The 16,416-nt window shown below is 35.8% G+C and overlaps 1 protein-coding gene across 1 annotated transcript in view; it reads left to right on the top strand.

Moving 5' to 3' along the window:
• The window catches only part of LOC150082081 (tripartite motif-containing protein 2-like), a 70,793-nt gene extending 54,939 nt beyond the window's left edge, over nt 1–15,854 (top strand). Inside the window, exon 4 of the mRNA XM_090379093.1 lies at nt 15,577–15,854. Within this exon, the coding sequence (XP_090235219.1) occupies nt 15,577–15,729 (153 nt within the window). The 3' untranslated portion in view covers nt 15,730–15,854. The remainder of the gene's footprint in view (nt 1–15,576) is intronic.
• The last annotated feature ends 562 nt before the right edge of the window (nt 15,855–16,416 follow it).

The following is a 16,416-nucleotide window of genomic DNA, read 5'->3' as shown; positions in this document are numbered from 1 at the left end:
TGGCTTTTGAACGTACCAAATCGGAGATTTTTAGTATTAGCCATATAGCCAAGGAAGATACAGGCTTTTGTTGCACTAGTCAAAATATATATATACTATCATTGAATTATATTAAAATAAGTTAATTATAATAAAGTGAAAATAAATAATTAATTAATTGGTATGGGGCATGATGGTCAGTCTATTTTATTTTAATTTATTTTGATTTTGTTATCGTTTGGTAGTTCCTTTAACCCTCTTTTGGTGATATTTCACGTCTTTTGGAACTGGTACCTCTCGGGGGGGAAGGGGGGGTACCGCTAAATTAATAAGTAATTGGCATTATTCTAAATTTTGTATAGTTTTTGTTAATTGGATTTAAAGTTTGAAATTATATAAGGGTTTCTGGGCTACTATTTATGTCTATTCTTGTTTTTCGTTTGTTTGTTTATTTGGGTTATTTTTATGTTAATTTTCGCTCTACAGTTTTTGCCATACTACTGGCTTAGGTTTTATTTTATTTTATTTAAAATATTGGATATATATATATATATAAAAGAGAGAAAATACAAATTATGCACTTCCCTCCTTATGTGGGCAACTGGTCAGCTGACCCTTAAATTTCTTAAAACTGTCAGCCTCAACTACCTGCAGAAGCAACTTTTTCATTAATCAAAAACTCGCTGGCTAAAAGAAAACTTCCTACAATCGTCTATACCTCAACTCCTGTAATTTGAATTTATGATCCCCCGCGTAGTTCTGAAATTCTTTATAACAGTGAAATTCCGCCTTCATTGATTTTACTAACCCCTCTCAGAACCCTATAAACCTCAATCAGGTGCCCTCTAAGGTGTTTGGTTGCCAAGCTCTATAACTCACATAATCGAAGTCTTTCCTTGTACAGTCGCCCTTTTGCTGATCTCACAATGCGATTTGCCCATCTTTGGACCTTTTTAAAATTCTTTTTTCAGATATCTCCATACTTGGACACAGTATTCCTAATGCAATCTTCCAATTGCATAATACAGTGGGAGTATGGCCTCCTTATTTCTGCAGGATAATGTTCGATAAATCATCGATAGGACACTGTGGACTTTACTGGCCGCCTGTTTACACTGGTCAGAAAAAAAAAAATTCATGTAACTCCCAGATCCCTTTCTTCCTCTACTGTTTTTAATTCAATCCCACCAAGTCTATAATTTATTTTGGGGATTGCTGTTCCCCAAGGGTAAGACTGCATTTTGCTGTATTAAAACATAGCTGCCACTTTTCTAACCATTCAACCTGTTCAAATCTTCTCAAAAGAGTGTTGCTTGGCGCTGATCATGTCAACTGCAAATTTTGACATCACACGCTTTGTCGATGTCATATATGAAAATCAGAAAAAGTGGCCCAATCTGAAGAATATCCACTGATCACAACTCTCTGCCTTCTGCCTTGCAATCTATCTTAGAATCTTTCCAGTAATCGCATGTTCCAGCTTATACAGTAACCTCTTATGAGGAACTGAGACAATTGCTTTGCTAAAATCCAAATAAACTATATCGAAATTGTTGCTACATCTAGCTCATGAGAACTGTCAAAATAGTTTACTTGGTCAGTTAAACACGTTTTCTCTTAACAAAACCATGTTGTGCGTTATTCAGAAAGCCATTTCTTTCTAAAAGTCCCTGGATTGCACTTATCATTGCCTCCAAGATTTTCCCTACCACTAACCAGTCTGTAGTTACTGACTTCACTCTTAGAACCACCTTTATGTATTGGCCAATCTCCCCTAGTCCAAAGGTGCCCTCATAATTAACCGCAATGGTTCAATACACTCTCTGGCTGCCTCCTTCAACATTACTGGGTATATGATTTAGGCTATATTGCGCCGTATATATTGTCGGTAAATTGTATGTGTTCTATGGTCGATTTGCCTCTTTTCTGTGCGTAAAACCCGAGTTTCTGGGAGAAAAACCATGCCACTCTCTCTCCTGAGACTGACTAACTCAGCAGTGTTAAAGAGTTTCGAACTCAGATATTTTACGCCTGGTGTGGGAAGGACGGTGATTATACCAACTCTGTTACCTACGAATGCGAAAGTGAAAATCGGAAAGATCACCTGTCTTCCCTATGACCGGATCCACTAAGAAGCCCGAGGAAAGCATACAGTATTTATATGATAACAAGGAACAACTTACATTTGAATACTGAACGTTTGTCTGTTGGCGCTAATTGCAAAAGGTTTCTAATTTTTTTGGCCAGTGAGTGTATAATATGTGGTAAAATCGAATGAACTGGAGAATTCTTCTAGTTTTTTGAGGATAATGATATTAAGGAATTCCCTTCCAGAAGAAAACAACTCGTTTTGAAATATTCAAGGCAAGAAATGATACGTTGGAAATATTGGACTGTGTATGGGTGGAGAAACAAGCATTCAGGTGTAGAAGCAAAAATAATAGGAGCGGCAGAAGAAGGAATGATAATTATACATTTCGTTATTTACCGTGGGTATTCACCAGCAAAATAATTGTCTCGAAGCCTGAATAAAGTTATGTACTACCCTCGATAAAATTTAGAAAATGTTATCGAGGTTAGTGAACTCAATTCGCGCCTGTTGACAATTGGATCTGAGCGTGCCATTTATTAAAAACTGGCTAATTCAAATATGACTAATAGAAATGTGTTGTGCAAAAAAAAGGCGTTTTTTCTTACAATATAATAGTGCAAATTATAATATAATAACTTTAGTTCAATGTTTCCCAACCTTTAGTCCATGGAAAATTGGTCAAATATAAGTACACTGGGTCTAAAAAAAAAAAAAAAAAAGAAGTTAGCGTTGTTTATTTTATGACAGACATATTTCGTTAGTCAATATTTGCTGGAATCTAGATTCTATTATTTTAACAAATAACTGAAAGATGGCCCTGTTGAATCGCAGAGGTTAATGGCTGCTTTAATTGACAGTGAAGCTGTGGAAAATTAGCAAACAAGGAAAATCCAATGTAATGAAATCAGTAATGAAAAAGAGACGTTCAGTATCGAACTGGAAAATTCTAGTCATCTTGGAGAGCTTACGAGGTGAATTATGAAAACAACGTCCTGCGTATAAAATATTAAATGATAAATTATCTGTCCATTAAGTGAACTGAACCAAGCAGAAATAAGAGAAAGGGAAAAACACGTACACCACAGGATTAATAAAATATCGAACATCAGGGAGAACCAGCATTCACATTTCACAATAACCTAAACTTCACGAGCCTCGTGTTTCTAAAAACTCCTTGGCCAAAAATTCGAAATTAAAGAAAAAGCTCCGTGTGTTGTATTGTCAAGTGTTTGGAAATAATATATTATTGTCATTTTTTTTTGTGATTAATACGTATTATTATTCACATACTTTCCTAATATTCAAATAAAGATGGTCAATCAAACATTATTTATGTGAGTATAAGCATTCCTAGGTGTCTCTCTCTCAGAAAAAAAAAAAAAAAAAAAAAAATTCTCAAAAACCTGGTCGCCATATCAACCCCCCCCCCCCCCCCCACTTTACGATGATACCTGGATACGATGCTGAATTAACTTCGATGTTCTTTATCCGAATATCTGTAGTGCCTTCAATTTTTTTTTTTTTTTTTTTTAAGTAAAATACACATTTTGCAATTATTTTCTAGTGAAAACGTTAAGTTTCTAAATATCAGTTATCAGGAAATAATTACTTAGAACCAGTGGCGCGTTATACCTTCATGGAGCCCAATGCAGAATGGAATTTGGGGCCCCATCTAAGGAAAAAAACTAATATAATAAAGAACATTTTCAATTACATTTTATTGTGACAACAAAACAAACAAATTATATGACATAAGAACTAAATATAAAATTTCATCAAAATCGGTAAAACCATTTAAAAAAAAAACGTACTGTAATTTTCAAATTAATCTTCAATTAAAGTTCATTGACGTTGACAGGTAGAAAGTTCAGTTTCTGATAAAAAATCATTTTACAAATATTAGTAAAAACCAGCAATGAGTTTTTGAAACAGTGATTCTGGGAGCCCGCTCTGATCAGGGCCCTATGGCAATGTATTTTTTGCCTACAGGATAACGTGCCACTGCTTAGAACCTTTATGAAAACCACTTGTATACATTTCTTATTTCCACTGGATAGTCATCTTGGAGAGCTTACGAGGTGAATTATGAAAACAACGTCCTGCGTATAAAATATATTAAATGATAAATTCGGACTTCATTAACATCGCGGTTCAAAGTGGAGCTCGATAAATGACATACAAATGAAAATATATACTTTTCTGGCATATAATTTTGGCTAATTCCAATGCCAGACAAGTATATATTTTTACTGGTATACGCCAAAATATAATTTTGGCGAATACCAATGTCAGAAATCTAATTAATTACGTGCCTGATTTAGTTTTGAGTTTACTTCATATTTTTATGTACCTACTTACAGACGTGTTTTTTTTTAAGAATAAATTGTAATAAAATTCTGTAAGTAGCATATTTTATCTGACCTTCATATGCTACATGGTATCTGACATATACCTTTTTTTTTAAAGATTTTTCAGTTATTTTTTTTTAAAGTCTGAAAATGAAATGAAATCCTGAAGTGTTTTTTTTTTTTTTTTTTTTTTTTTTTTTATGTAAACCCGAAACACAAGAGGTATTAGAACCTATGGTACTTAGTACCGTGCTTGGGTTGGAGATGGAGAAGACGAAAGAAGATATTTGTTGACATTGGACTTGAACTTCTGTAGACTCTAATTTTCAGGAAATACGTATGAAGGAAGGTTGTTCCAGAAAACGGCAGTTGAATGAATAAACGAGGAAGATGAAAAGTTGGTTCTATGAGTTTGAAGTTGGACAGTAAATGGATGTTGACTGGTGGCGGCACGTGTTCGGACTGTTTTGAAAGAGAGAGCAGGAATTATAGAAACCAATTCAGAAGAACAGTGCCCATGAAAGTATCTGAAGAAGAGGCATGCAGCAGAAACAGTACGTCTATGAGAAAGTGAGTGGAGAGACTCTGTTAGAGATGAATCATTAATTAACCTAACTGCCCTCTTCTGAATGGAATCAAGAAGCCTGACAGAGGTTTTGGAGGCACCACCCCAGTTGTGGGAAAAATATTCCACGGCAGGGCAGATTTGCGATTTATACAGAGTGAACAGCTGTTTGGAAGAAAAGTAAAGCCGAGAGCGAAAGAGAAAACCAAGTTTTTTAGATGCAGAAGAACCAATATTTGTAATGTGCTTGTGCCAAGAGAGATTAGAAGGCGGGGTAATCCCCGAAAGAGATATATCATTTTGCCTAGAAATCGGAGTTACTAAAGATAAGCATAGGAGCAGAAGAATCCTTTTTGCGAGATATAAGATAAGACTGAGTTTTAGAAGGGTTGAAATCAACTAAGTTGTCTTTGCCCCACTGGAGAATTACCTGAAGATCGGCACTTAAGGGAAGCTGAAGCTGATTGAGCAGGGCAAGGTTTCTCAAAATGGAAAGTGGAATGCAATGTGCTATCATCGGCTAAACTATGGATAGGATTTCCAGTCAATGGAAGAAGGTCATTAATATACAAGAGGAAAAGATTGGGAGAAAGAACTGAACCTTGGGGGACACTGGCATTAGTGGAGAAGTTAGAAGACAGAGTGACATCTACCATCACCCTCAGTGAGCGATCAGAGAGAAAACTGGATAACCAATTACAAAAAACCGTTGGCAAACCATAAGATGGAAGTTTCTTTAGACCTTTATGCCAAACACGATCGAAGGCCTTTGAGATGTCAAGAGGAACTATTTGTGTTTCACCGAACCTTTCCATTAAATTAGTCCGTAAATGGGTAACATAAGCCAGAATATCACCAATGGATCGACATTGACGGAATCCATACTGGCGATCGTTGATCAGACGGAAGGTTTCTAGGTAGTTTAAGAGTTGGCAGTCAATTGATTTCTCCATTACTTTAGAAAGAGTAGAAGTAATTGCAATGGGACGATAATTGGGTGGGAGGGATTTCTCACCCTTTTTAAGAACTGGCTGGATATGAGCAAATTTCCAAGCAGAAGGAAAAACACCTTTGGAATAAGAAAGCGAAAAAAGGTAGCAAAGAATAGGAGTAAGTTCAGGAGCACAGGTTTTGAGAACAAGTGGAGAAATACCATCAGGACCTGGAGTTTTCTTAGCATCAAGATTTGTCAAAATCCTTCTGACATCCTTTTGACGGAAGACTACTTGAGGCATTGAATGGAACGTGCTGGGAATACTGGGAGGTGTTTTACCAAGGTCATTAATACATGAGTTGGAAGAAAAATGGGATGCCAGCAGGTCAGATTTATCCTTGGCTGAAGTGACAACAGAACCATCTGGTTTGGACAGAGGTGGGAGCAGAGATGGGCAAAAGTTGCGGCCAATAGCTTTGGCAAGAGACCAGAATGCTCGGCTACCATTAGGGCAAAGAGCAAGTTTTCTACTCTAATTTGGACTGATTAATAACTGCTTTACAATTATTGCGAGCTTTGGTGCAGGCAGCAAATGAAACTGGAGAATTAGAAACAAGCCAATTACGTATGCAACATTCTTCTCTCGAAGAGCCTTAGCACATTTATTGGAAAACCAAGGTTTATTTAAAGGACGAGATTTTAAAGTGCAGTGTGGGATAAAGGAGTCCATTTCTGCAAGAATAATTTCACTGACACGATCTGAGCAAACGTTGACATCAGAAGTTTTGAAACAGTAATCCGACCAAGGAAAAGAAGTCTCGCAGGTCACCCCATTTTGCATTCTTGTAATGCCAAACAACACGAGGTTGGGAATAGCCATGAGATAAAGGTTCCATTGGAGAAGAGACAATCACCAAGTTGTGATCTGAAGTGCCTAAAAGACCTCTCACTTCGACTGTGTACTTAGAAGGGTTGTTTGTGAGAAAAAGATCAAGCGTATTGGCTGTATGATTAGGATTGTCCGGTATTCTTGTAGGTAAATGAACAATCTGTGCAAGGTCATTAGTAATTCCAAAAGCCTCAGCATCTCGACCAACTGGGTCGGTGTGACGAGAAAACGTAAGCCAGCTGGAGTTGTGAACGTTAAAATCACCAAGGAAAATTACCTCACTGTTAGGAATGTTGGACTGGAGAAAGTCAAGTTGCAAAGAGAGGAAGTCAAAAAGCTCAAATGATTAGTGGAGTTGGGAGAACGGTAGAGACAACAGATGAATTTTACCCAATGAGGTAGAGAGATTTTAAGCCAAAGAAGATCAAAGAGAGGAGATTCCAAATTGCCAAGTCTCTGACAGGGAATATCAGAACGGACATATGCACAAGTACCACCTTTGAGACGAAAGGAATCATACAGCGAATAATTTGGGCATCTGAGATACGCGGTAGTTGAATCAACCGATAACTGAGATTCTGTCAGAAAAAGTACATGGGGTTTGGCAGACTGCAAGTGGAAATGGACATCGTTGAGATTAGAATTGAGACCACGTATATTTGTGAAATGAATTAGGAAGTGCTTGGGAGGTTTAGATCTTTTCGCAGATAAGCTTGCTCTATTAGTTTGACAATTCATGGTGTATTCAATATTAAGAAAAAGTGGGTGGGACATGCTGTATGAAGTAATGAAAATTTTGGATATGGCGTACACACGGTAAGAATATACCCAGATCCTTGACATAACGTGGCCTCGACAATGCTTCCTACATACACACTACTCGGACTCCCTCCAGTCACTATCTGGCAGAGTAGAGGTAGCAAGATTATACACTAGCTGATCTGGAAGCCTCCTAGAGTTACCAATAGGTTCGGTCCGGTGTACTAACTAGTAGCCGACCTGCGAATCCCGTTTTAGAGCTGTACCCTCGAAATGTAGGGAATATTAGAGTGTACCTTTCCTCACTAATATTCTCTGACTAATTAAACCAGTGGCTTTCAACCGGGGTGTCATGTAATTTGGGTTTAAATTACTTAATTTTTTTTTTAAATTTATATATTTAATATAAATTAATATATCTTTTTAATTTTGTAGTGATCTATATAATTGATATTTATTTAGTAACTCTATATAAAGAATAAAATTATTATATAAGTATATATAATTTGTATTACATCACATTTTTTTAATGTTATACTGTATATATATATATGCACAGAGAATTGGATTATTAAAAGGTCGAAAAACACTGTGTTAGGTATTTATTTTGCCTAGGGGCGCTGTGAAAAAATTACTGGGATACTAAATGTGCTATGAATGGAAAAAGTTTGGGAACCTCTGAATTAAACTGTACTTTCTGTTTTCGTTTGGATATATATGTAATATGAATTAAGAGACAAAAAATAAATTAAAGAGACCTATGGTACCAGGTTCCATAGATGAGTAAAGAAATTCTGTGGATTTTTCAAATCATAATTAATAAATCAATTTTCAGTTAACTAAAAAAAAAAAGCTTAAAATTTATTTTTTTTCATAATTAAAATTAAACAGGGGAGTTAAATAAATGCCATAGAAGCATCTTGGTTACAATTAAAGTGCAAGTGAGTAGTTTAGTATTATGTATAACGGCCTCCGTAGCCGAGTGGCAGGAGCGGGAGTGCAGTAGCACACGCTCTTTGAGTAGACCGGGGTTCAAGCCCCTGACTGCTGAATACGGTCGATCTGCCAACCCGCACTCGACCAGCGTTGCAGATTATGGTCCATTTCCCTCAGCATGAATTGTTGAGGCTTCCACCCTGCAGTGGGTTGATAATGGCTGCACTTTACTTTTTTTATTACGTACAAGTTAGTGTAAATGCATCATATTAGTACACGGCAAAACTCTGAATTAGCAAATTTTTGGAAAGGCGGCATCTTTTAAGTTATCTCATATTGTGAATACCTTCCCAACGAGTTGCCCTATTGCACTACTTCAAATAAGTAACGCTTATTCAAAAGCGTTATTATATTTATATTTTACCCTTCTTTGGTGGGTAGGTAGGTACATTAAAATCGAAGAAGAGCCAACTAGCCCTGAAATGGTGCCATCTGGATGGTGGTATCCGCTGAGAATAAGTAATAAGCCTGACGTAGCCGAGTGGTCAGGAGCGAGAGTGCATAGCACGCGTTCCTTGAGTGACCGGGGTTCAAGCCCGTGACGACTAAATATGATAAATATTTGTATTGACGATTTATTGTAAACTCTACTGACTTGGTTGTCGTGCAGGAGTATAAACAGAAAATTTATTTATTTTTACAACAGTCTTCTCATTTGGTGAAGCGTTACTTATTCAAAGTAGTGCAATATCATGGCAACTCGTGAATGTATTCACAATATGAAATATAACTTAAACGATGCCGCCTTTGCAAAAATTTGCTAATTCAGAGTTTAGCTGTGCTAATATGATACATTTGCACTAACTTGTACGTAGTCTAATTCTCTTGCAGCCTGAGGCATAACCCCTTAATGGATTTTTAGTATTTAGTATTAGTAATGGCCACATGGTGCAAGGAAGCCTATGGCTTATGCTACACCAGCTAAAAAAAAAAAATAATATATATATATAATAATAATAAAAAATAACAATAATAATAAAATAACAAAAATGAATAAAATAAAATAAGAAAAAATAATAATTAAAAATAATAATAATAAATAAGAGAAAAGGAAATGAACAACCTAAGCATTTCCCTCCTCATATAGGTAATTATCCAGCTGACCTTTGAATTTCCCAAAACTGTCAGCCCCTACCACCCATGTAGGCAACTTATTCCAGTAATTTATAACTCGCTGGCTAAAATAAAACTTCCTGCAATCCAGTCTAAACATCTTCCCTCGTAACTTGAAATTATGCCCCTAGTTCTATAATCATTTATAATTGTGAAAGTTTCATCCTTATTCATTTTCCTTATGCCTCTCAGAGCCTTAAACACCTCAATCAAGTCTCCTCTAAGGTGCCTAGTTTCCAAGCTCTGCAAGACCACATATTCAAAGTCTTTCCTCATATGGACACCCTTTTGCTCTCACGAGGCAAGTTACCTGTCTCTGGCCCCTTTCAAGAAGCACAATGTCTTTCTTTAGGTGCGGTCTCCATACCTGAACATGGTGTTCCAAGTGTGATCTAACAATAGCCTTATACAATGGGATTATGACGTCCTTATCTCTACTAGCAATTGTTTGATACATCGTCGATAGGACACCATGCCCCCCCCCTTGCAACCGGCCTACAATGCTCGGAGAACTTCATATCTGACCATGTTGTAATACCGAAGTCCCTTTAATCCGCTACTGGCTTTAGTTCAACTCCGTCAAGTGTATGTTATTTTGGGGTTACTGTTCCCCAGATGCAATACCTTACACTTTGCTGGATTAAAGTATAGCTGCCATTTTTCTGACCAAGCTTGGTGGCGACCTTTAACAATTCTACCAATCTTTACATCAACTGCAAATTTAGACATCATGCCTTCTATCCCTTCATCGATGTCATTTATGAAAATCAAAAACAGTGGTCCTAATACTGATCCTTGGGGAACCCCACTTCTTACATCAACCCAATCTGAGGAATAACCATTTATCACAACACTCTGCCTCCTGCTCTGAAGCCATCCAGCTATCCACTAAGGATTTTTCCTGTTATTCCAACCTGTTCCAGCTTATAAAGTAACCACTCGTGTGAGACTGAGTCAAATGCTTTGCTGAAATCCATAAAAACAATGTCGAAATTATTCCCAAAGTCCGGCTCTTGAGTGACCCTGTCAAAATAGCTAACCAGATTAGTTAAACATGATTTTCCCTTTACAAAACCATGCTGAGTATCCTTCAAAATTCCATTTCTGTCTATCTTGATCGTTGTCTCCATGATTTTCCCTACCACTGAAGTTATACTAACCAGCCGGTAATTTTCCAATTCACGCTTAGAACCACCCTTATGTATTGGAGACACATAGACACTTTTCCAATCCAACGGAATCACTCCCGAATCCAGTGATGATCGCATAATTAGCCTCAATGGTTCAATGCACTCCCTTAAGATTATAGGATATATGTCAACCACCCTAGGAGCCTTACTGGCCTGTAGGCTTGAAAGCTTTTTCATTAAATAAACATGTGAAATTTCAACATCATTAATTACATTTTTTTAAACTTCACTCCCAGAATCTCTCATTTATGTAAAGAGTTTCTTCTTTAAATATCGATGCAAAGTAACTGTTGAGTTCATCTGCAACTTCAACTGAGGTATCTAATACTATCCCAAGTCCATTACATAAGGGTCCAATCTGGTTTGTTCTTCTCTTCTTTGCATTTATATATGTGTGAGGAATTCGTTATCCCCCCCCCTTTGCTCTTTTGCCAGCAATTTCTCATAATCTGTCTTTGCCAGCCTAACTGTTTCTGTGGCACTATTACAGATCAATTTGTAGCTGTTATAGGCTTCAGTACTTTTTATTGCTCTCTAACTTTTTCATGCTGCCTTTTTCTGCTCAAGTAATCTGGCAACTTCATTATTCATCCAACTTGGAATCCTGCTCGTGGAGTATTTTTTAATGGTATATATGCATAAAAGGCTTCTGTGATTAATGTTTTAAAGGTATAGCATACTTCAATTGTATTCACTCTCTGTGAGATATCTACCCAGTTAATAGAGGCTATGTAGCACCTTAAGCCATTGTAATTTCCTTTCTTGAAGTTATAACCCATTCCTTTGCCTTTAACTTCTGCTACCCTCTCTTCATCGTCCACCGCAGAACTCCGTTATCACTTCCTGCTACTGATTCCTGTACTGTCAGCCCTATTATGTCATCTGGTCCATGGGTGATGATGAGGTCTAGAGTATTCTTTTCCCTGGTACTTTCCCTAGAATGTTGATACAAATAGCAAGCATCTAGTTGATTTAAAAATTTTGTCCCCATGTGGAGTTTCCTTCCCATTTGCTCCAATCAATTAGAGGCAAATTAAAATCACCCATAATAAGACATTCATGCTTATTTGCCCATTCCATTTGCATGTAGAGGCTCTCATCATAATCTTCACAATCACCTGGCCTGTAGATTACTCCCACTCTCATTATACCTTTGCTTCCAACTATCTCACACCATATAGACTCTATATTAGCATGAGAAACATCTGAATCCTTCATGCAGTGGCGGACTGGTCAGGGTGTCAGCTTTCCCGATGGAAAGTGGGTCCCCTTGCAATAACATTAGACAATATGTTAAAAATGTTAATGACCTTTTAGTAGCTTGAAAATATAATAGTTGTGGGTGGGCCCCCTTTGTCTCCTAGCAACCAATATTTTTAGACCCAGTCTGCCACTGCCTTCACTTTCAGGCTGCTTTTGATAAGAACCATGACCCTACCACCCCTTCTATCTCCCCTATCCTTCCTAAATACATTATACATACCATACTGAAACTCATCATCCCCAATCTCCGGGTGGCACCACATTTCCGTAAGCCCTATTATGTCAGCATTACTTGTCCTAACCAGCAGTTCGAATTCACTCATTTTATTATATCTATTTTAACCAATTTACTGATTGGTTAAAAGAGATATATACTTGTAAAAAGTTATAGGTCATCTGATGACATTTATTTTTATAAAAATAATGTTTAGTATAAAGTATAAAAAATAAGTATAAAAAATTATTAAATCAAATATTTCGTGCTGTGTTAGTTATTTTTACAGCTAATGTAGTGCAAAAGGCTGCAACCCCTGTTTAAAACATTCTGGTGTACATGATACCAAAACAAATTATATTTGTTTCATCAGTTATATATATTCTAAAAAAAAAAGCATATAATAACACAAAATAATATTACATTTGCCTCTTTTTTTTTTCTATCATTATACAATCTTGAGAACTTGCAAGAAACAGAGCCTGAATGAATATGGCATGCTTAAACTCTAAGACTTGAGGTCAAACCCAGTCAAGTGGCAATTCTAATTGTCAAACTACCCTGGTTTTAGCAGGAAGGTCCCGATTTACAAATGCATATCTGGTGTCCCTCTAAATATCTGGTCTGCAAAATAGCAAAAATCCCATTTCTAACTTTTTACTGATTGGTACTTTTTAATGACTTTGATTAACACTTTCGCTTTTGGCTTTTCTGACAACCTTTTTGACCCAGGATTGAAAACTGTGGGATTGAGTCGATCTGGATTGGAGATGCAAAAAGGCATTTTTGGGCTTTCTTCTCACTATGAATGAATTAGTCAGCCTCCAGTGAAAGTTGAGAGACAAAAATATCCAGTTTTGCTTCTGTTAAATTAGAAGTAAAAGTTCTAAAAGTAGGGTGGTTTCCCCTCCAAGTGGATTAAAAACTTGATGCCACGTATGTGTAATGAAGCAGTGAATGTATTAAATTAACAGAATTAATTCCATCAATTCCATAATCTAACACCAAGCTGAATGAATGAGGAACAACACAGGGGCTCACATCTGGTGAGTATGAGCTTGGCACACCCAGGGTCCTGAGCCGGATACCATCATTCTTCTCTCTCAGGATAACTAAAAATTTTTTTTGGCTGGTGCAGCATAAGCCTCAGGCTTCCTTGCGCCATATGGCTAATAATAATAACACACAACAAAGTGAAAGAAATAGGCTGTCCCTTAATATGTTGGAAGCAGAATTAATTGTCACATGGCTGATGTTAAAAAAAAAAAAAAAAAAACTGCTCATAAATCAAATTAAAAGATAAATTTTCTGTTTATATTCTGGGATGGCCACTAAGATTATAGGAGTTCACAATACAGAGAGAATACTAGAATAGTATACCATATTTAGTAGTCAAGTATGCCCTTGAACCAAATGGTCAAAGCATGTGCACTTTTGTATCCTTGTGCTTGAACATTTGGCTACAGATCTTTATACATATATATTATCACAGGGGGTAGTCCCAGTATTTTCTAAAGAGAGCAATAAAATGGTTCTTTAATCATTATGTAGCAGTAAAAAAAAAAAAAAATCCATACTATTTTGACTAAGTGAGCCAAAACCCTGTTAGCTCCCAGGTGCAAGGGAGCTTGCAGGGTTTTGGCCCCTACTAGTCACAATTGTTTTTATTGCAAATTTTCTTCCCAGACAGAAACTTATCAAAAAAAAAAAAAAAAAAAAAAAAAAATGCATTTAAATATTGTACACTTCTTTTTTTTTGTCTGTCTTTTTACGAAACTCCCAAATCTGAAAGGTATTAGAACCTATAATACTTAGTACTGTGTAATTGGTTGAAGGCTGAGAAGACAGAAGATATTTGTTGACATTAAACATGAATTTCTCTAGATTATAATTTTCAGGAAATAATAAGTTGTTTGGAAGAAAGTAATGCTGGAGCAAAAAGGAAAACCCAGTTTTTTTTTTAAAGATGGTGGTGGATATTCCAGAAATTGATATTCTAGAAGTTGTGCAGAGCAAGGTTTCTCAAACTGAAGGTGCAATGTAGTGTGCTATCATCAGAAAAACTGGATAGGATTTCCAGTAAGTTGGAGAAGGTCATTAATATACAAGAGAAAATTAGTGGGAGTAAGAACTGAATCTTAGGGAATGTCAGCATTAGTGGAGAAGTTAGAAGACAGAGTGCCATTTACCATCACCAGCAGTGAATGGTCAGAATGAAAACTGTATATCCAATTGGATTTTCATTCTGACCATTCATGGGAGCTTGTTTAGAAAACCTTTATGCCATTTTATGCCTTAATAAAGTCAAAGGAAACTGCTTCATTTGCACCAAATTTTCTTATTGAATTTGTCCAAAGATGAGTAACATAAACCAAAATATCAACAGTGGATCACAGTTGATGGATTTCTCTAATACTTTAGATAGAGTACAGTGCAATGGGGCAATAACTGGAAGAGAGGGATTTTGTGAAATATAAGAGTATCAACTTTTCACAAAGGTTTGGATATATCAAAAATAAATGTTTATAGAAATATTTATTTTTAATATATTTTGCTGTTAACCATATATAGCAAAACATTCATGTATATATATATATTTTTTGGAGTGAAAGGTCCATCCTGATTTGCCATTCATGTATTCTTATGGATCACATGGCATGCATACGATAACACATAGGATGTGATATTTCAATCTGGAAAGTATTCTGGAGTGCTGTTCTTGTTTGTCCTTATTTCAAGATTTGAAAATACAGTAAGCTTCACTAGGGTTACCATATTTTTCACGACTACTAAATATGGTGATGTTCTTTTGTTCTCTATAACTTGTGAACTCCTCTGGCCTTATTTGGTCATCTCTGAGCATAACTAGAAAATTTACTTATTTGACTGCAGAACTGTATTTTATCATTGATAACTATGTTACATATGTTATCAATGATAACATGTGTAACATTGTTAGGATCAATTTATCAAGGTTGGGCCAATTTTGTGATGTTCAAAATTTTGAATGAATGTTGAAATGTAATTTACTCAAGCTTAAGATTCAAACAAATACTTTGTCACTTACTTTGTCAATTATTAATACTAGTCATTACTGTTTTTAAAAGCTTTATAGTTACCTTTATATTCTATGTTGAATGTTTCAGGATATAAACAGAGACATTAACTGAATATGAAAAAATAAAGTTGCTGTAATATAAATTTTTTTTCCCTTTCTCCTCCTTTCCCTAACAGGTATTTGATTCAAGTGGCTCATTCCTCTCCTTTGTTAATACCTTTGCTGATCCTCTTTATGGTCCCCAAGGCCTAGGACTGAACAGTGATGGCCACGTTGTTGTAGCTGATTCTGGTAATCATTGCTTCAAAGTGTACAAGTACTTACAGTAATCCTTGTGATATTCTCATGGGCTACTTCCTGGTTGTGGTTGCAGATGGTCAAACAATATGATAGGTAATGCACAGCTGAGGCATTTTCAATGTTGTTCTGTTAAAGATTTGACGTCAGTTGAAAATCTTACCGGTGAAAGAAACATAACGCTATTGTAAAAAATAATAAAAAAATAACAAAATTCATGTTAAACATTAAGTGGGTTTTTTTTTTTATTTTATACATAGATTGGTTTGAAATATTAGTAACATAAATAGTCTGTAAATAACTAGGAATATATATAAAATTTATTTATATTTCTAAAATTATAGGTAAAAATTGCCTTCAGGGAAATACTACAACATTGTCATTATTTTAATTAACAAAATGAATGTCCCACATTCTAGAATGAATTACATATTTGTTAAATATGTAATAATAAAACGCAATTATGTTGTTGTTTAAAAAAATAATAAACAAGAAAGGATTGAACTTGTGTGGTAAACACAGAGTGCTTTAAGTATATGCTTGGGACAGCTTAGTTTATGTTTGTGCAAAAATAATTTTACGTTATTCATTAATGGCATACTCCATAAATTTGATATACAAAAATAAATAGGGATCAGATAAGCATGTCAGATTAGCTAAAATTAGATAAGCATTGAAAGTCTGTTTTAGCTAAAATGATACTATTTTTCTGAAAGAAA

This window comes from Mastigoproctus giganteus, chromosome 8 (genome assembly GCF_048544385.1).
Source record: "Mastigoproctus giganteus isolate SK-2022 chromosome 8, ASM4854438v1, whole genome shotgun sequence".
Classification (NCBI taxonomy): Eukaryota; Metazoa; Arthropoda; class Arachnida; order Uropygi; family Thelyphonidae; genus Mastigoproctus; species Mastigoproctus giganteus.
This window is presented reverse-complemented; position numbering and strand designations above follow the sequence as displayed.